The sequence below is a fragment of the Lynx canadensis genome, chromosome D3 (assembly GCF_007474595.2).
Source record: "Lynx canadensis isolate LIC74 chromosome D3, mLynCan4.pri.v2, whole genome shotgun sequence".
NCBI lineage: Eukaryota > Metazoa > Chordata > Mammalia > Carnivora > Felidae > Lynx > Lynx canadensis.
The window spans coordinates 53,793,917-53,813,730 of NC_044314.2; the positions used below are offsets into that span (position 1 = coordinate 53,793,917).

Consider the following 19,814-nt stretch of genomic DNA (forward strand, 5'->3'; position numbering starts at 1 on the left):
CCCCAGCATCTGGCACACTTTCAGGCAGTAACAAGTGCTCAATAAAGGTTTGCTATTGGCTTATCCTCCATTACCCAGAAATAGTGGCATTCATCTATATTAGAATGAGGGAAGTGAAGGTTATAGGCACAAACTTGTGTAATGTAGCTTCGTGGTTTCCTGTTTTGACGAAGAGCATTTTATAAATGTGTGCGCGCGTAATTCTCTCAACTGTTGACCCAAGGAAAGCAAAAAACATTTTGAGCAAAACTTTCTTGTGGTTGTAAGGAGAATGAAACAGTTATAGGCTAGCCGTGGTCTGTAAGGCCATAAACCTTATAATTTGAAGGCTAAATGATAGAACTCTGGCTGGAGCTCCGTTGAAAAAGAAAGGGTTTTCCAGCAGGCAGGAGTCCGCCCCGCCGCCGCCCTCTTACCTTCCGCAGTATTACGCGGGACGCACCCTAGTTATTTTACTTCAAGTACATATGGAACTACGCGAGCTGTACTTTCACGTGCCAACTGTGGGAGCCCAGGGTGGGAGACCTTCGGCACCCGGGACCCCCCAAATCCTGGGGAACGGCGCCCCGCCCCACCCCACCCCACGGGGTCAAATTCCAAGCCCGGCCCGGCGCCCTACAGCCCAGGAATGCGGAAGGGCCGCGGGAACCCGCCGCATAAGGCGGGGGAGGAGGGCGGGCCGCGGGGCTACAGCAGCACGCAGGAGGGGATGCAGCAGCCTATGCAACAGGCCACAGAAGACAACTAGAGCCCAGGCTGTGTTCTTCGGCCGCAGCCTCGCTCCTCGGCCGACACAGCGGGCTTCGCTCGGTCCTGAGCGAGAACCCCTCTTGCATCCCCCCGTCCCGAGTTGGATCTCGCCGCGCCTTCCGGTGCGCTTTCCGGTCCACTTCTCGAGGCAGGAAGTGCCGGGCGCCGCCACTGTAGCACCACAGCCCAGCGATCGTCGCCGTCGCTCGTCGTCTCGCGCAGGGCAGACCGGGCTCTGGTGTCTGGCGGCGGTGAGTGGCGCTCGCCCCGGCGCGCGACATCCCTCGGGCCTCCCCCCTCGCCCCCTCCCTTCCAGCCTCGCGCCCGCCGCCGGGACCCCGCCCCAATAGACCCGGACGCTGGGGACCGGGGGCTTCGGAACCTGTTGGGCTGGGCGAAGAGGGTTGATGAAGAGGCCCTGGCAGCGGCCGGGCCTGGGCCTGAACGTTGAGAGGCCGGGCAGCGCCAGGGCGGATGAAGCCGGGCTAGGGAGACGCCCTGCTGGAAGAGGTGGCTGGGTACCGGGCAGCGCGTAGACCGGCCCTGCGTCACCCGGGTGACTTCACACACCTGGTGCCTCCGACCTCCCCGCGGCCCCGCTGCCAGCACCTGCTCTGTGCCGCACACAGGGCTGGATGCTTTGGTGGGTGCAGGAGTCTAGTGGTGCGTGCTTCTTTGCATTAGGTGAAGTGTCCACGGAAACTGTTAAGAGAACCTGTACCGGAGTGCATGGTTGGTACAGGCTAAAATGGAACGATGCCCATAGGAGTTGTAACTCTCACTGTGTCTTGCATCTTGTAAAGATTCAGGTCATGCGTGTTGATGGAAGAAAAGGACAAATCACAAGTCAAGAAAGATTTCTGAAGAAAAAAATCGTAACCTCCTTGAAGACCTTAAATTCAGCCCTAGGAGGTAGAACTGAACTGTTTCTGGCAGGATCTGTGGTAGGAGGTAACAAGAGGAAAACCTCAAAAGGTGGGAATTGTGTTGGGTGAAAAGGAGACAGTGGGGAGACCAGCCTGAATGGAACAAGAACTATAATGAGTAATAGGTGGGTATAAGGGTAGATAGGTAGGTAAGTGAGACGTTTTTATGGATGTCTTGAAAACAGAAATAACAGATTATGTAAGAGGCATTAGGCAGTCATTTTGGATTCATTACTAAGGGAGTAATATGAAGAAAGGGGTGCTTAGAAAATTAGTTTGGCAGCCTTTGTTTAAGATGGATTTGAAATGGTCTTTTCGTAAGAGAAGAATCATAGCATTTTAGAATTCAAAAGAACCTTAAAGATTATCTTGTGAAATAGATGACTTGTCTTATAGATTATCTTTCATTTTATAATTGAGGACGTTGAAACCCAGAGAAGCGAGATAATTTGCCCAAGGTCACTTGAAGGACTCACGTGTGCCTCTCATTTTCTTTGTAAGCATTAGGTGGACCCCACTGGGCCTCATAACTAAGTGCACAGCTTTTTGTTTGTTCAGGCACTGTTGAATGAAACAGCTTCTATATTGGATGGCTTGATGTTTGTTTATGCTTTAATGAGACTGAGTTTCGACAGGATAGACTGAAACTTCCGAAGGACAGATCCCCAGGTGAGGGTTGTGGGATTAGGAAAGATAAGAGGACTTAGAGCCCATAAATGGGGCTGATTGTCCCTCTCTTCTAGGATTCAAAGACGCCAAGTACCTAGGGATGCTTGTCATTGCCAGCAGCGTTGGGATCTTCCTTATTCTGCATCTTTGCTGTGTGGTGGCATTGCTTGTTACCCCCAGCAGCTACCCATGTTTTCATGATAGAGAATTTGAGCTGTCTATATATAGGAGAAACAGGCTAGTGGTACAGCTCTGGAGCTAGACTTCCTGAGTACAGATCCTGAATTTAAACTCTACCATTTTCCAGGTGCTTGGGTGGCTCCATCAGGCATCTGACTCTTGATTTTGACTCACGTCATGATCTCACAGTTCCTTAGTTCGAGCCTTGCTGTCAGGCTCTGCGCTGATAGCTTGGAGCCTGCTTGGGACTTTCTCTCTCTCTCTCTCTCTCTCACTCTCACTCTCACTGCCTCTCCCCCACTTGCTCTCTCTCTCTCCCTCTCAAAATAAATAAACTTTAAAATAAACTCTACCATTTTCTAGCTGTGTGGCTGCAGGCACAAATTGTTTATTCTCTTTGCCCTAATTCTCTCTTCTGAGAAATGGAGATAATAGCGCTTATATCAGAAGTTGTGAGGATTAAATATGTTAATACATGTGAAATGCTTAGACCAGTGCCTAGCACATACTTAGCACTCAATTATTGTCTGTTATTAGCATTGTTTCTTCCAGGCGTGAAACAGCGGCTAACTGGTAAGTTTTGTTGAGGATCTCTTGAGGAAAAGTCCAGTGGAGTTTATGCTGAACCATGGGTAAATCATAGAGAAAAGATTTATTTTAGGAGTAAGATCCAGGATCTACTTTATAATGAATATATGTATATGTAATTCTGTTTGTGATAGGAAGGAAGCATATGTATGTATTTGCTTTACAAATATTTATGGAGCACATGCCAAGTGTAAGGCAGTCTACTATACCACACAATCCAAGGTAAAAAAGGCTAAATGCCATAAAAATGTATAGGTGAATGGCATGGCAAGAAAATATTACTGGGCAGTAAAAAAAGAATAAGTCACAGATAAATGCAACAAGATAGATGAATCTCAAAAATGTATTGAGTGAAAGAAGTGAGGCATATAGAATATACACTGTATAATTCCATTTATAAGAGTTTCAAAGACAGAACGAATTTATGGTTAAATTAATAAATTTCTGGTTTATAGAAATCTGAGCAATGGTTGCCTCTGGGAGAAGTCATTGACTTGGAAGGAACTTTCTGGAGTGATGTTAACATTTATAACTTGATTGGGATGGTGGTTAGATAAATGTTCACATTTACAAAAACTCATTTTTAAGATCTGTGCATTTCACCATATATACATTTCACTGCAATAAAACAAAATGATATGCGTGTTCAGGGGATGGAATGTTTACTGCCAACTGGGGTGATCATAAAACCCATAATTAAAAAATGACAGCATTATAACATATGTGGTAAATACTAAAATATGTATGCTATGGGGAAAGTTTAGCTGGTACTAAGAGGAAAGCTGTAAAAATTGTGTTTGGCTCTTTAAAAAAATACATATAATAATTTATAGAACTGATTACATATTTGCCTAAATATGTAGCATAAAAACAATGACATGTCATTAAGTATATGAGCTTAATTTTGTGGACTATTCTAGCTTGATTATATACTAAATTCTCCCTTATGATTACTGTTTTCAGACCGTTGCTCATGTAACCAGTCATTTGATCCTCCTAATTAGCACCAACATTAGTCTTGACTACAATAATGACCATGGGAATCCATGAGAAATTTCTAAAGATTTTGTTAGACCTTGGTGAGCATGAGAATTGAATTGGAAATGACTTTAGCTTTTAGCAGAACTACTCTCTGGTCTTCTGCATTTACTGTCAGGTCTCACCTTCTGCCTCTGCTTACAAATTGGTCTGGCTAAAAGGAGACCCCCTAAGTATCCTGACCCTAAGCGTCTCCACTACCATTCTCCTGTAGCTTGGCTAAAACTTGAACTCTTCATCATCCTTTTGCTCACAAAACCATCTTCTTCTTCCTCCCCAGTTACCTCTTTTTTTTTCTTTTTTGTAAAGTAGGCTTCATGCCCAGCCGGGAGCCCAAACAACCTTGAGATCAAGACCTGAACTGAGATCAGGGGTCAGATGCTTAACCCACTGAGCCGCCCAGGTGTTCCCCCAATTACCTCATTTTGGTTTTTTGACCAGTACCTGAGAAAAGCACAATAGTTCAAAGATAGAGCTTTTCAGGAAACTCCAATTAGGAAACAAGAACTAGCAAAACAGCATAGGAATCAGAAGAACAGGATAGTGTTGATAGGAATGTTGAGGAAGTGGTGATTCTATTGAAGTTAAAAGAGGAACCCATAGAAGGGGTGCCTGGCTGGCTCAGTCAGAGCATGCAACTCTTGATCTCAGGGGGTCATGAGCTCAAGCCCCACGTTGGGGATAGCAATTACTTAAAAATAAAGAAACTTCCAGGGTGCCTGGGTGGCTCAGTCGGTTGGGCCTCCAACTTCAGCTTAGGTCATGATCTCACAGTTCATGAGTTCAAGCCCCACATCAGGCTCTGTTGACAGTGAGGAGCCTGAAGCCTGCTTCCAGTTCTGTATCTCCCTCTGTCTGCCCCTCCCGTGCTCATGTTCTGTCTCTCTGTCTCTCTCTCCCAAAAGTAAATAAACATTAAAAAAAAAATTTTTTTAAATAAACTTAAAGTAAATAGTATTATGAGTAATTGTGAGCTAACATTTAAAAATCTAGATGGAATGGTTAAATTACTAGAGAAATATTTTTTAAATGCCAAAAGTTAGGAGTGCCTGGTTGGCTTGGTAGAGCATGTGACTCTTGATCTCAGGGTTGTAGGTTCGAGCCCCGTGTTGGGTATAGAGACTACTTTAAAAAAAAAAAAAAAAGGAACCCACAGAACTTGGAGAAATTGAATAGAAGGAATTAAAATTTTCTAACCAGGAATAGAAAGTTCCGTATCCAATGTAAACTTGACTATGGCCATAATTCTGAAGTAAAGGCATTGTCCTATTTTAATATTAAAGAGGTCAAGGAAACACAGTGGCTTTTTTTAGTTTTCTAGTACTATATAACAAATTATCTCAAACTCAGCACCTTAAAAAAGCAATAGTTTCTGAGGATCTGGTATTCCAAGGCAGCTGAGCTAGTGGTTCTGAGTCTCATAAGGTTGCAATCCAGATGTCAGCCAGGTTTGCAGTCATCTGAAGGAAGACCAGTCTCCAAGATGGCTGACTCATATGGCTGGTGAGTTGGTATTGGCAGCTGAAGAACCAGACACAAGAAAAGCTCTCTGTCCTCCTATTTACCTAAAAGCAGGGCATAAATTTGCATAGGTGTCCTTCCTCCCCTGTCTACCAGGAAGGACAAAGGTTATTCTCAGGAGACAACGTTAGCCTCTTATCAGCAGAGAAAGCCCTGATTAAATCTACCTAACAAGCCTTACCCTGTTTGCTTGCTTTTCCTGGTAACCTTCCATCACTAGCCTCTTCCCCTCACACACACCTGTCTTCTTTGTCTTCAGTTGAAGATGATATTTAAGCTATTTTCATTTAAAAAAAAATTTTTTTTAGACTGAGTTCTAAGGTACCTTTCTGAGTTGGCTTTTCCCTGGGTATCTCTGCTGTTACACATGTTAGTAAACTGTTTTCTTGTGAATATGTAATTACAGAAGTGGCAGCCAAGAACTCAAAAGGGTGGAAGGAAAATTATTTTACCTCTTTTCACAGGTCAACCCTTTCCACTGTTGGTGGGGACTGCGCAAGGGCATGAGAAATGTGGAGGCCCATCTTGAAGTTTGGCTACCACCGTAGCCAAGGAACAAGTTCAGATGCTCTCAGAGGCCAGGCCATCACATAAACAAATACCAACTGTGACAGGAAGATGTAGGGAGTAGTGGGGATTCCTCACTGAATACTCATTATCTACAGGAACTTACGAATGCTGGTCAATTGATTCTTTATCATACGGTTTTTCAAGACATCTGAAAGTTGTTTTTATTAAAGTAAACTTAAGTTTTTTACAATGTTGGCAAGCCAACTCAGTTACTGAAGAAGGCATTTAAAAAGGTCATCCCTGGGAGAAGTAAGTGAACCTCCCTGCGGACTGCATATAGTTTGGCAGCTGCCAGTTTGTGACTTCTGATCTACTTATTTTATTTTATAGATGAGGAAAGTGAGGCCCAGGAAAGCTAAAATGACCAAAGGTCATGTAACTAACTTGTGAATGCCAGAACTAGAATTAGTGTCCAGCTCTCTAGCATCTCCATTAAAACATGACTAAGTTTTAAAAGAACTAAAAGAAACTCGATGCGTAAATAACCAGTGCCTTGTAAATGGTTAACTCATTGGTTCTCAACCCTCCTGAATGGAATCACCTGATGCATTTTTTTAAATTACAAATTCCTGGGCACCACCCATCATCATTCAGTTTCAGTTAGACCAGACTAAGACTTAGGCATCAGTTCTTTTTAAACTTCCAGGGTGATTCTAATGTGCAGCCAATATTGAAACCAGAAGGTTAACTGTTGTGAGAGACAGATTTACTTGTCATATGGCGACAGCCCCTAACTGACTTAAGATATAAAGAAGGAACCCTTAAAGGAATGTCAAGGAAGTCCTAGGTAGCTGACAGAATATGCTTCATAAAAGCCAATAAAGTCATATAGGCTGGATAAAGTTCACAAGCAATTTCTGCTTATTAGTAGTGATTATCATGCCCAAGTTTTGATTTACACAACAGTATCGCAGGTGATTTTGCAGACATTTAGATCATTATCTAAATATGTTGACACCACAGCCACATATACCAGTGTTCCTGTATCCCAACCCTTATAAGTTCTGTGAACACTACATACACCTTTAGTTCACTCTATATGAGAAATTTACAAAAATAATGACATATTTAAAGAGGAAGTGAGAAGTTTTTACTGCTGTTGATGGTTCTTCATTAAATTACATGCTGGTTTATATGAGGGTTTTTTTTGCTTTTTTTTTTTTTGTAATTACAGTTTAAGAGTGGAGTTTGGTTGTTGTTTCCTGCTTAACATTTATAAGTTGAACATTAACTTGACAGTCCTAGATAAAGGTTTCAAGCCTTACCTATGATGTCAAACCAAGACCATGACTGACAGGAAATATTGTCACTTGTTTAAACCTACATTGCAGTTCCCATTTCACTGTGCAATTCTGTCCTGTACATTGGTTTCTCCAGTATCGTCTGAATTTATTGGAAAACTCAAGGATTTGAATTCAGAGGAAAGTCACTGCTCAGAAATCAGTGTTAGATTGCATTGGTCATACTGAAAGTTTTTTATATTTTGTGGTAAGTTCAAGGGGCACCTGGGTGTCTCAGTCACTTAAGCATCTGACTCTTGATATCTGCCCAGCTGGTGATCTTGCTATGGTGAAATCAGGTTCTGTGTCAGGCTGAGCATGGAGCCTGCTTGGGGTTCTCTCTCTCTCTCTCTCTCTCTCTCTCAAATAAATAAATAAACTTAAAAAAAATTGTGGTAAATTAAAAATATCTAAAAGAATATTTAGTACAAAGTGAAAAATACAAAGTTAGAAATAGCCTTCAATAAATGGGGCTTGGCTCCCAGGTCTGCCACTAGGTGACCTTGGGAAAGTTATTTAATTGCTTTGATCTTCAGTTTCTACATTTGTGAAGCAGGCGTGTTAAGTTTAATGCACATAATGTGCCTAGCATATGAGTCACTCAATAAATGGAATGGAGCTATAAGTTGAGTAGACCTTTAATTTTCTCCTTGGTCTTAAAGCATTTGGGGCTGGAAAAGTAGCAAGAACAAAAATATATAAGGTAACAAACTGCGTGGTGCCGTGGACACATACAAGCAGTTTGGTGTTACTGAAGGAAAAGTACAAAGCAGAGAATGGCTAGAGATAAGGCTGGAAAGGTCATTCTAGAGTATGGAAAGTAGGACCTTGTGTACCATGCTTAAGAACTTGTATTCTGTACTGTATGCAGTGGACAGCCAAAGATTTTTAAGGGAAAGATAAGGTCATATTCATATTCATGTGTTAGACACCACTGGCTGGAATTTAAAGGGCAGTTTAGAGGGATGAAGAAGCAAGAAGATAGGTTAGTTGGCCATAGAAATATATATATTTTTAAGTTTATTTATTTGACAGAGGCAGAGACAGCATGAGTTGGGGAGGGGCAGAGAGAGAATCCCAAGAAAGCTCCGCACTACCAGCAGAGCCTGACATGGGGCTAGAACTCACGCAACCAATATCATGACCTGAGCTGAAACAAAGAGTCGGATGCTTAACTGACTAAGCCACCCAGGCACCCCGACATAGAAATATTCTACACAGAGATAATGAAGGCCCAGTTTAGGGTGGTGGGAGAGGAAAGAGGAAGATGAGCAAATCTGAGAAATATTTGAGGTAGGGCTTGATTCATCAGGAAGAGGGATGAGTTGGGGATGACTCCTAAGTTTTTGGCTTGGTGAGTAGGTAAATGACAGAAAACTAAGACAATTTAGAAGTGGGAAGATAATGAATTCACTTTCCAACACATTGATTATGAGTGTCTGTGGGATGTCCAAATGAGTGCCTTTCATAAGCAGTTGGACGTTGGAGTCTGTAGCCAAGGGAAAGGTCAGGCCTGGTGATACAGATTTGGGAGCCACTGAATGTTGTCAGACCAGTGAGAGTTGATGAGATCATCCAAGGAAAGCAGAATGGAAAGAATTTTAATAAGCCATGGACTGCTAGAATATTGGGAAACATGAATACCTAGGTGAGTGGAGAAGATAAGAGCCTAACAAGAAAATGGAAGAGGACCAATCATAGAAATAGAACTGAGAGAAGAGTAAGTTGGTATCACCAAGTCAACCAAGTATTTATCATAAATGAACCTCTCCAGTATAACATTTAGGAGTTTCCCTCCTGAGAGTGATGAGGTTTTGGGGTGGGGTTTGTGAGGTCCGGAGCCAATGGACAAGAAAAAATTCTTGAAGTCTTTGGTGCAAAAAGGTGATTTTATTAAGGCATGGGGACAGGGCCTGTGCATTGTAAGTGTGGGGGGTTATGGGTTTATGGAGTTGGGGTAGAGGGAGTTTCCAAAGAGACTTTCACATACTAAAGACTTACTGGAGGCCTAGCTATTATTGTCTTTTTCTTTTTTTTTCAACGTTTATTTATTTTTGGGACAGAGAGAGAGCATGAACGGGGGAGGGGCAGAGAGAGAGGGAGACACAGAATCGGAAGCAGGCTCCAGGCTCCGAGCCATCAGCCCAGAGCCCGACGCGGGGCTCGAACTCCCGGACCGCGAGATCGTGACCTGGCTGAAGTCGGACGCTTAACCGACTGCGCCACCCAGGCGCCCCTATTATTGTCAACCTAAGGTTGTTTTTCCCTCTAGCAAAGCATTAACATTAAGTCGCAGGGAGTTCCTGGACTTCAGGCTATGATGGGCTTGCCTTTTTCTGGTAAACTAGTGGGGACTCTTATCAGTTTAACCATTTGGGTGTTTTTTGTTTGTTTATTTTTGGGTTTTTTGTCCTTTCCTGGTTTTGGGTAGCCTGGCGTGTCCAAGGAGTATCATACATGTCCCACCTGGGTGGGGGGCGGGGGGGAGCTGTTGGCCTGCACTTTGCCCTCAGCTTGCCCCATGTTACTTCATCAGGAGTGGAAGGTATACAAGGTTGGGAACCTTGCATTCTCTTTCCATTTTGGACAGTTCATTTCTACTGTTACTGTTCACCAAGGCCAAGAGGGATAGACAGCAGAGGGATCCAATGAGTTAGACTGAATTTGGCAGTTTGAAAGCAGTTGCAGTAGAGGGGAGAAAAGCCAGATTGTGGTGGGTTGAGAGTGAGTGGGAAGTGAGAAAGTAGAGAAAGCAAAGATACTTATCTCAGAAGAAAAGGAGAAAGAGGAATGTAGTTTCTTTTGGGGGTAGAGTTCTTTTGAGATTGATTGTTTTGCTACAACTTGGCTTCACTCTTCAGCTGATATTTTATTATCAGCTCATATTTTATGTGTGTATGTGTGTAGTGTCTATAGGTACCTTATATGTGTATAAATGTGTACTATTTAAAATGTGTACTATTTTAACATGAGGTAATGAAAAAATTTTTTAATTTTTTTTAATGTTTATTTTTGAGAGACAGGCAGAGAGAGAGGGAGACACAGAATCTAAAGCAGGCTCCAGGCTCCGAGCTGTCAGCACAGAGCATGATGTGGGGCTTGAACCCACGAACCGTGAGATAATGACCCGAGCCAAAGTCTGATGCTTAACTGACTGAACCACCCAGGCGCCCCAGGAAGAAAAAAAAACACAAAAAAAACAAAAAACTTTTAAAAGAAACTGTGGTGTTATATTGAGCCTATTATCTGCTCTGTAACATATTTTGATTAGGGTCATTTAGTGAATTGCTCTTGTCTTTCGCTTTCCCTCCCTGTTTCCTTCACTCTAGGGGTCAGACTTGGCTCACTATCTAAGGGCTTTTCCAGCCTTGTTGGTTACTTCCCCATTCTCTCTCACAGGCATTTCCCCTAATAAAAAAATTTTGCGTGTTTAATTTCATCTTGGCAGCAGCTTCCTGAACTCCAAATAAGCTTCAGAAATGCTTAAATATTTTGGGTAGCTGTAAGGTTAGCATGACACAACCAATTTTTTTTTAAATAAAAATTTACTCTTTGGGAGTTTTTTCTCAGTGACTATTACAAACATAATTTGTGGATACTGAGAGAACTAATTCTTGCCTTCCTATTTACTGTCTTATGTACATACTATGACTTGAAGAAATAGAATCTTGGGATTTTTGGCATGAAAAAATGTTGATCCAACAGTTTTGGAATGGGAAGAAGAATTAAAGCATAGTCAAGTGCCTTGCTGGTGGACCACATTCTGTCTCTAACCTTCAATATAACTAAGCTGAAATAAGCTAAGTTATAGGACAGAAGAGAAAATTAACATTTATTCAGGACAAGTATGTGGGGTAGGGAAGGAGTTGGAATGTTAGAATGAGAAACTCTAAGGCTGATGTACTTCAACCTGCACCACTAAGCCAAGCTTTAGAATACCCAGTGGTGTATTTTTTTGAATTGAAAAAAGAAAAGTAAACAATGTAGATTAAAAGTCCAAGACTTGAGCATGCAACTCTTGATCTCAGGGTTGTGAATTCAAGCCCCACATTGAGTGTAGAGATTACATTCTTAAAAACAGTACCAAAAAAATTAAGTCTAAGACTAAAAGTCCTAGAGACCCAGGTCCAAAATTGCCTTGGTCAGCCATTGTCCCATCTAGTCATCTGCTTTCACACTATGGGGCTACAGAATTAGAGAACAGTCCCCAAGACCACCCTCATTTCTGACACCGGTTGCAGGTTTGGGTCCCCAAGACAACCCTTAGTTTTGATAATTTTGCTAGGATTCACAGAACTCATTAAAAGCTGTTATACTGTTAGTTATGGTTTATTACAGTAAAAGGGTTCAGATTGAAATCAGCCAAGGGAAGAGATGTATGTTGCATAGTCCAGGAGGGTTCCAAATGCAGAGCCCCCAGTTGTCCTCTTCCTTGGACAGTGTTGACCCCTCCTGGCAATAAGATGTGACAATATGCATGGTGTATTGCCAACTAGGAAGGCTTACTTGATCTCTGATATCCATAGTTTTTACTGGGGCTCCATCACATAAATACTGTCAGCTGCTCTGTGGCTGACCTCAGTCTCCAGCCCCTTGAGTGGTCAAACTGATAACACATGACCCAAAGCCCCACAATAAATTACATTATTAGGCTGTCTGATATGACCCAAGACCCTGATATCAGCAGGACATTCCACAGGCTTAGAGATTACCTCCCAGGAGCAGAGGGAAAGGGCCAAGACTCTCTTTGAGCAAAATTGTTTACTACACAGGGCCATTGATTTTATATTTTAACCTAAATAATACCTATCTCATAGGGCAATTGTGAAGATGGAATAAGACATTGGACTGAAAAATGGCTCTGGTGCCTCTGGGTTTTCCAAGATAATATGTAGCTAGTAATGGTGGAGCTGAGATTTGAACTCAGGACTTTCTAATCCCAAAGCTGATAGTATTTTTGTGTTGCGTTTATCTACATTATTTGAAACTGCAAATAAAAAATGGAATGAAATGTGTTTATTCTATTTGATATTTATGGGGTGCTTGGGTGGCTCAGTCAGCTAAACATCTGACTTCAGCTCAGGTCATGAACTTGAGCCCCGCATTGGGCTCTGTGCTGAGAGCTCAGAGCCTGGAGCCTGCTTCAGATTCTGTGTCTCCGTCTCTCTCTGCCCCTCCCCCACTCATGCTCTGCCTCTCTCTCTGTCAAAAATAAACAAACATTAAAAAAAAAATGACTTTAAATTGTTGGTGGCTTTCAATAGAGTGTTGGAGGCTGCCACCAAAGCCATATTACAGAGAATTGAGGAGTGATTGAAAAGATGAGAAAATGAAAATAGTTGAGTATTACACTGGTATTCTAAAAGTTTTGTCAAAGGAAAGGGGAAATGTCAAAGGAAGGGATGCAAGATTGAGTCATAGGTTTTGGGATGCCTGGCTGGCTCAGTCAGTAGAGCATGTGACTCTTGATCTTAGGGTCCTGAGTTCGAGCCTCGCGTTGGGCATAGAGATGACTTTTAAAAAGTAATGAAAAAAGAGTAGCTTTTGATAATTTTTTAAAGATGAGAGCCTTTGAACATGTACCATACAGTGACTATACTAGTCTCTACAAATGTCCTCTCATTTAAGTCTCACTTGCACTGAACTAGAGGCTGTGTTTTGCTGTAAAACTGAAGATCGAGTGAGCTTCCCTGGTTTCCACACTGTTTTGAAAAACCAAGACTCAGAGAGTTTATGCAATATTGGTAGTAAAATGGAGTAAAAAGAAGAGTGCCTATTGTATAGGATTGTTATGAGGATTCAATGGGACAGTCCTTGTAAAAAGTAAAATGTCAGCTTTGGAGCATTTCTCTTTAGGAGAGCCCCAAACCCTCTTAACGGTGCTTGGCACATAGTAAGTTACTCAGTAAATGCTGGCTATTGGTATGTATTTTTAAACTAATTTCCACTCAATAAAAATGGGTTTCATGGAATTTGGGGACAACCTATATAATGATTTCTGTTCCTTAAAATTTTCAAAACTGCTTTTTTTCCTAGCCATTTAACTGTCACATTGGAAATGAAGCTTAAATGTATATGTATTCTTACCCAAATGAAGTAATAATTCTACAGTAACCTATTTTTACTCACTGGGGTGCCTGGGTGGCTCAGTTGGTTAAGCAGCTGATTCTTGATTTCTGCTCAGGTCATGATTTCATGGTTCGTGGGGTCAAACCCTACATCAGCACAGAGCCTACTTGGGAGTCTCTCTCTCTCTCTCTCTCTCTCTCTCTCTCTCTCTCTCCCCCCAATCCTCTCTCCCTGCCCCTCCCCCCCCCCACACACCTTCCCCTTCCCCACCGTCACTCTCCCTCGAAATAAATATTCTTTTTAAAAGATATTTTTACTTGCTAACTTATAGGTGTTACAGGTTCTTTTTTGTTTTATGTTTTATGCATTCTCCTTTGCTTTGTTTCTTCTTTTTAACTCTAGAATTAAATAGCCACCATGTCGAGCAAAAAGGCAAAGACCAAGACCACCAAGAAGCGTCCCCAGCGCGCAACATCCAACGTGTTCGCCATGTTTGACCAGTCACAGATTCAGGAATTCAAAGAGGCCTTCAACATGATTGATCAGAACAGAGATGGTTTCATTGACAAGGAAGATTTGCATGATATGCTTGCTTCTCTAGGTAGACTTTTATATCCTTAATATGCCCACTTCCCCAAAATAATAATTCAGTGTTTTCTGAATTATTTTTTGCATCATGAGTAAGTATTCCTCAAAGGCTTATTGAGAGATGTCTGGGTGGGAAGTGCCATGTTGGGATTGGCCAGTCAAAAGAGGATTTTATTTACAACTTTTTTATAATTGAAGAAAATAAAATGTAAAAATAACAAGATTTAAAGCAAACATAAACTGCCCTCTGGTTGTCTGGGCACCTTACTTGGTTTTATGGGTGTTAATTTATTATTCCTTGTATGATTTTGTTGTTTGTTGTGATCTTAAAAAGAAAGATGGGAGGGAAGGTCTTCCATGTTCTATCCCAAGTCAGCAGTGATTTTACAGTTGGAAATGGCAAACCTAGGAGTTCCCTATAGACCGGGCAGGGAAGGGAGTGCAGGTCACAGTTAGGCTCTGTCTGCACTCTGGAGTTTTCTTATGCTTGACTGTTAGCCAGAACAGGGGCCACAGGGCAAAAAATGAGGGTGTTATTTTTTTCCCTCTTAGTAACACAACATAATTTTGTTCCTCTATTTTATTTTATTTTTCTGATATATTATTTTGAAAAAAATACTTTTTAAGATTTTATTTTTAAGTAATCTGTATGTCCAACGTGGGGCTTGAACTCATGATGCCAAGATCAAGAGGTACATGCTCAAAAAAAAAAAAAAAAAAAAAAAAAAACGAAGTTGCAATGCTCTTTTGACTGAGCTAGCCAGGAGTCCCTATTTTGAAAATTTTTAAGCCTGCAAAAAGTTGAAAGAACAGTGTAATGAACATGCATACACCCTTTACCTAGATGCACCAATAGTTAACATTTTGCAACATTTTCTTTAGTCAGAGTGAAAGTAGAATCAGGATACTGAACTAAGTTGTTGCCTTGGAGGTAGTTTGGATCCCAGTGCTTTTCACACTCAAAATAGCTAAGTGTACGCTTTTTGGGCGCGCCACTAGTAAAGAAGGCCACAGAAGAAAATTGAAGGACTTAGTTGTATTACAAAGATTGAACACTCAAACCTGTGCCCTCTCATAATAGATGCTCAGTTAATCTTTGTTGGATGAGTGAGGGATGGTAGAGTAAGAGGCTGACTTTAGGGCCTTCCATTTTGGGGAGCCCCATGCCTTTAAAGATACATATTTATCTTTCAGATCAACAAATTATATTGGATGCCTTGAATGGGTTCATAGGTGCTTAGCCTAAACCAATTCATTTTTAATCCCCGTGTCTTTCCTGTACCCATGTTCTCTTGACACCTTTGGGTTAGACTTTTTCCCAAAAAATTGGGGCAAGAGAGTTGAATTAAACTTGAAGGTAGAAAAGTAGATCTTTTTAGCTCCTTTCACTGACTCAGTGAATCTTAAAATTAATTTTGGGCTAATTTTTGTATTGGTATGTTGAATAGGTGTAATGAGTGAGACAAGTAATCTATAGTAAGACAGATGCCAACTTGGCATTCATATTTCGCCCAAACTCCCAGGATGATAACTACGTATGAACCACAGTTCTAGATTTGATAGCACTTAGTTGGGTATAATATTCTCCTTAGATATGAACATCTAACTTAAGATATTCTTTTCATAGAGAATCATTACAAACAATGTTGGGAGGGACTTTTCAGAAACCAAGTTTAACCAGTCCATTTTACAGATCAAAAAAATAAACCCTAGACAACTGCCTCCTTTTCTCAAGTAACAAAGCTAGTGGCAGAACTGGGATTCAAACCCACAATTCTAGATGCTTCCTTCTTTCACAGCTACTTTTCCTATACCATGGGAGGGCCTCACAAATGCCTGGACAAAGAGGAGCCCTTTGTTATTCCTACCGTGACTGGCCCTTCCCGGGGACTTTCTCCTAACTTCAGAGGACGGGTTAGGGGAATCTCCCTCCATGGGGAGAAGCGTTCTTAGTTGGAACCGAGATTGAGATTTCCCATTATGAGCAATACTAAACTAGTTCCGCCATATGAGTAAACAGCATTTGCATATATGTCTGGCCACTGAGTAATAGATACTATTGTTCAAAATGAGCTCAGGATTCTAAGCCAACCTAGTAGTTTTAGCTTGAATGACCAAATTATAAATAAAATTTTTGAAAATACTAATTCATGGGCAACTGTACCACAATTGGAAATATGAATATTTTGAGACGCCTGGGTGGCTCAGTCAGGTTAAGCATCTGACTTCAGGTCGTGATCTCATAGTTTCTGAGTTCAAGCCCCACATCAGGCTCTCTGCTGTCAGCGCTGAGCCCACTTCAGATCCTCTGTCCCCCGTCCTCCCTGCCTCTCTCTCAAAAATAAACATTTAAAAAAAGTAATATGAATTATTTCAAATTTTTAAACAACTGGCATTGAAATGCCCTGATGGACCTTTAACATTATCAACATTCAAAATGTAAAACTGTGGCATTGCCTGGTTCATGGGTTCAGGTGCTTGTTTTTCTTTTTTTGTTTGTTTGTTTATTTTTAGAAAGGGTGCTAGCATGTAAGCAACAGAGGGGCAGAGGGAGAGGGAGAAAGAGAGAATCCCAAGCAGGTGCCACGTCTAGTGCAGAGCCTGATGCAGGGCTCAATCTTACCACTATAAGATCTTGACCTGAGTTGGAATCAGAAGTCCAGTGTCTAACTGAGCCACCCAGGTGCCCCTCTGGTGCTTGTTTTTGATGAAAAATAGTGAAGGAAAAGTTGCAGAAAGTATCAATGAATGAAAAACATGCAACCTAAGCCCACAATACATTTTTATAATGATGTATCAAAGATTTTTTTACATTGTCAAAAATTTGTCTTTTTAAAATGTCCTTATTGCAAGTTAATTGAAAAAAATAGTTTCATGTGATGATGATGTAACTTAAAAATATGCTGGGAGCATAACAATAACAAATAATTATGTGTTGAAATGAGTTCTTTGTCCTTAAATGTTAAAATGTAAAATCTTACAGGGAAGAATCCAACCGATGCATACCTTGATGCCATGATGAATGAGGCTCCGGGGCCCATAAATTTCACCATGTTCCTTACGATGTTTGGTGAGAAATTAAACGGCACAGATCCAGAAGATGTCATCAGAAATGCTTTTGCTTGCTTTGATGAAGAAGCAACTGGTGAGTGCTCTTTGTTCATGCCCCCCCTCATTCCAGACTATATGAAATACTTCTTAGGAAATGAAAAAACCGAGTAAAATATAACTTTATTTATTTAAGTTTATTGATTTTGAGAGAGAGAAAGAGTGTGGTTGAGACAGGGCAGAGAGAGAGGGAGAGAGAGCATCCCAAGTAGACCCTGCACTGTTAGCACAGAGCCCGACATGGGGCTCAACCCACAAACCACAAAATCATGACCTGAGCTGAATTCGGACACTTAACTGACTGAGCCACACAGACGCAACACCCCCCCTTTTTTTTTAATAAAATATAACTTAAAAAATGAATCAACTATCATTTATAGTAGGACAGTATGACCGAGAATGGGTAGGTCACAGGTATGTGGGTCATAAAGCTCCCGGTTTGAGGTGTTAATCTTTGAATTTGGTTCTGAGCTTCCTGAAAGCCAAATGGAGAATTGTCTGTTGAATAGTATTTCTTAGACAATAAAACTACTTCTTCAAGAGACTGTCAGTCTCTCCAAAAATTATAGGGAACTAACTTGAACAATTAAAATATTTTTTTCTCTCTCATTTTAAATCGTAAAGCCTAGCTATTCACATTTTCTTACTCCTCCCCTTTTCCCCTTTCCTTTCCATTAACCGTCTCCTCAGCCACCCACACACTTCCTCAGATGTACCTTGCAACCTCCTTCCTGCTTTCGTCTCCAGACTTGTCATAACCGCACTACCCCTCTGGCACATTTGGTCTTGGCCGGTACTGTCCATTTTTCTGGGCAACTGCCTTTTTGTTTTCCTTTACATCTCTGAAATACAGAGGGTTTTTGTTTTCCTCCTCCAGAGAAAAACACTTGCTTCAAATTAATTGTGTAAGCATTATAACCTATAAACTGAGCCTTTAAAATGAAAGAACTCTCAAAGATGATGTAGTTACATATTGCCTTAGTTCGCTAGTTTCTTTTGTTCACATAAACGTGGATATTCTGAAATATTTTGTAACACTGACCTAGCTGAGAAATGAACCATTCAGTGCCAGGAAGTGTTCGTGACTCCCGTTTCTACTGCCTTCCAGGCACCATCCAGGAAGACTACCTGAGAGAGCTGCTGACAACGATGGGAGACCGGTTTACGGATGAGGAGGTGGACGAGCTGTACAGAGAAGCGCCTATCGACAAAAAGGGGAATTTCAATTACATCGAGTTCACGCGCATCCTTAAACATGGAGCAAAAGACAAAGATGATTGAAAGAACTTCAGCTAAAACCTTCCAATTGCTTTGTCTTCCTCTGTTTTATCTCCTAGACACTGTCCCCCACCCGCATAGACCTGTTGCATGCAACTTAGTTTCACGGCTTTGCCTCTTTTTTTGATGTATTTATTCTAGACCTTTCTGCCATTTAGCACTTGTATAATCAGACTGCAAATGGGGTTGAGGTTGTAAATTGTTCTGAAAAAGAGATTGCGAATAAAAATCAACAAATGTGAAAGCCCAGGAAAATATATCCGGTATTTCTGGTTTTGCTGGATTTTTACATTTTTATATAATAAAACACTATTTTGAAATAAAGATTATGGTGACTCAAATGGAATATAATGGAAAGTAGTTGGGGCAGTCTTTTTTTTTTTTTTTTTTCAGATTTTCAAGTTCACAGATTTCAAATTTCATGGTAAAGCTGATTTTTCAGTTATGTGGGACAATGTTCTTCAGAACTTAAAAAAAAAATTTTTTTAATGTCTATTTATTTTTGAGATAGAGAGAGACACAGAGTGTGAGCGGGGGAGGGTCAGAGAGAGAGGGAGACACAGAGTCCGAATCGGGCTCCAGTCTCAGCTGTCAGCACAGAGCCCGACGTGGGGCTCAAACTCACAAAGTTTGCGAGATCATGACGTGAGCCGAAGTCGGCCTCCCAACTGACTGAGCCACCCAGGTGCCCCTTCAGAGCTTTTAAGTACAAATTAACATCATTATTCAGTAAAAACTCATACCTTTGTGTTTTTAATGCTTTTTAGTAAGGCAGATGTTTATTGAATGATAAATATAGAATATATCTGAGGAAACATTGAACAGTTTATGGATCTTAGAGCCTAAGAAGATTCTGATGAATAGTGAAGGAACATTTGCTGTGTGTGAAGCGCTGCACACAGATAATTTTCACTGACTTCTCGACAATCTTGTGAGATAGATTTTTATTAGTGCTGTATTTCAGGTGAGGGAACTGAGTTCTGCATAGTTGAGTGATTGATCAGAGTCACTTGTGGTAAGTGAGAGGTGGGGTGCCTAACTCCAGAGTTTATAGTCCTGCAAAAAGCCCCAAATGCTTAAAAGGTCAAGACATGTCCATTACATTCTAACATAATTTTGTAGTCATTGAAATTTAAAATAACTTGCAGAAATTGATTTGAACAGAATTTCAGGAAAGTATCCAGTTAAAAAACAGATTTTAAGCAATACTATGTTTGAAGGCAGTTCATGTAGTATACAAACTATAGAC

At 41.2% G+C, this 19,814-nt stretch overlaps 1 protein-coding gene across 2 annotated transcripts; it reads left to right on the top strand.

The window, feature by feature from the left end:
* Positions 1-688: 688 nt before the first annotated feature.
* LOC115528392 (myosin regulatory light chain 12B) lies at positions 689-18,889 on the top strand. Of its 2 annotated transcripts, none has more exons than XM_030336488.2 (4): positions 689-1,001; positions 13,994-14,192; positions 17,163-17,324; positions 18,396-18,889. In XM_030336488.2, exons 2-4 carry the CDS (start codon positions 14,009-14,011, stop codon positions 18,566-18,568), a joined length of 519 nt encoding a protein of 172 aa, XP_030192348.1. In that variant the 5' UTR covers positions 689-1,001; positions 13,994-14,008; the 3' UTR covers positions 18,569-18,889. The 2 variants fall into 2 exon arrangements, with proteins under 2 accessions (XP_030192348.1, XP_030192349.1); XM_030336489.1 differs by lacking the exon at positions 689-1,001 and adding an exon at positions 1,622-1,725.
* The last annotated feature ends 925 nt before the right edge of the window (positions 18,890-19,814 follow it).

Bases quoted from the DNA above. Each gene is read 5' to 3' on its own strand.
- LOC115528392 (XM_030336488.2), top strand. From the start codon at position 14,009: ATGTCGAGCAAAAAGGCAAAGACCAAGACCACCAAGAAGCGTCCCCAG. The intron at 14,193-17,162 runs GTAGACTTTTAT...AAAATCTTACAG, and splicing joins TGATATGCTTGCTTCTCTAG to GGAAGAATCCAACCGATGCA. The intron at 17,325-18,395 runs GTGAGTGCTCTT...ACTGCCTTCCAG, and splicing joins CTTTGATGAAGAAGCAACTG to GCACCATCCAGGAAGACTAC.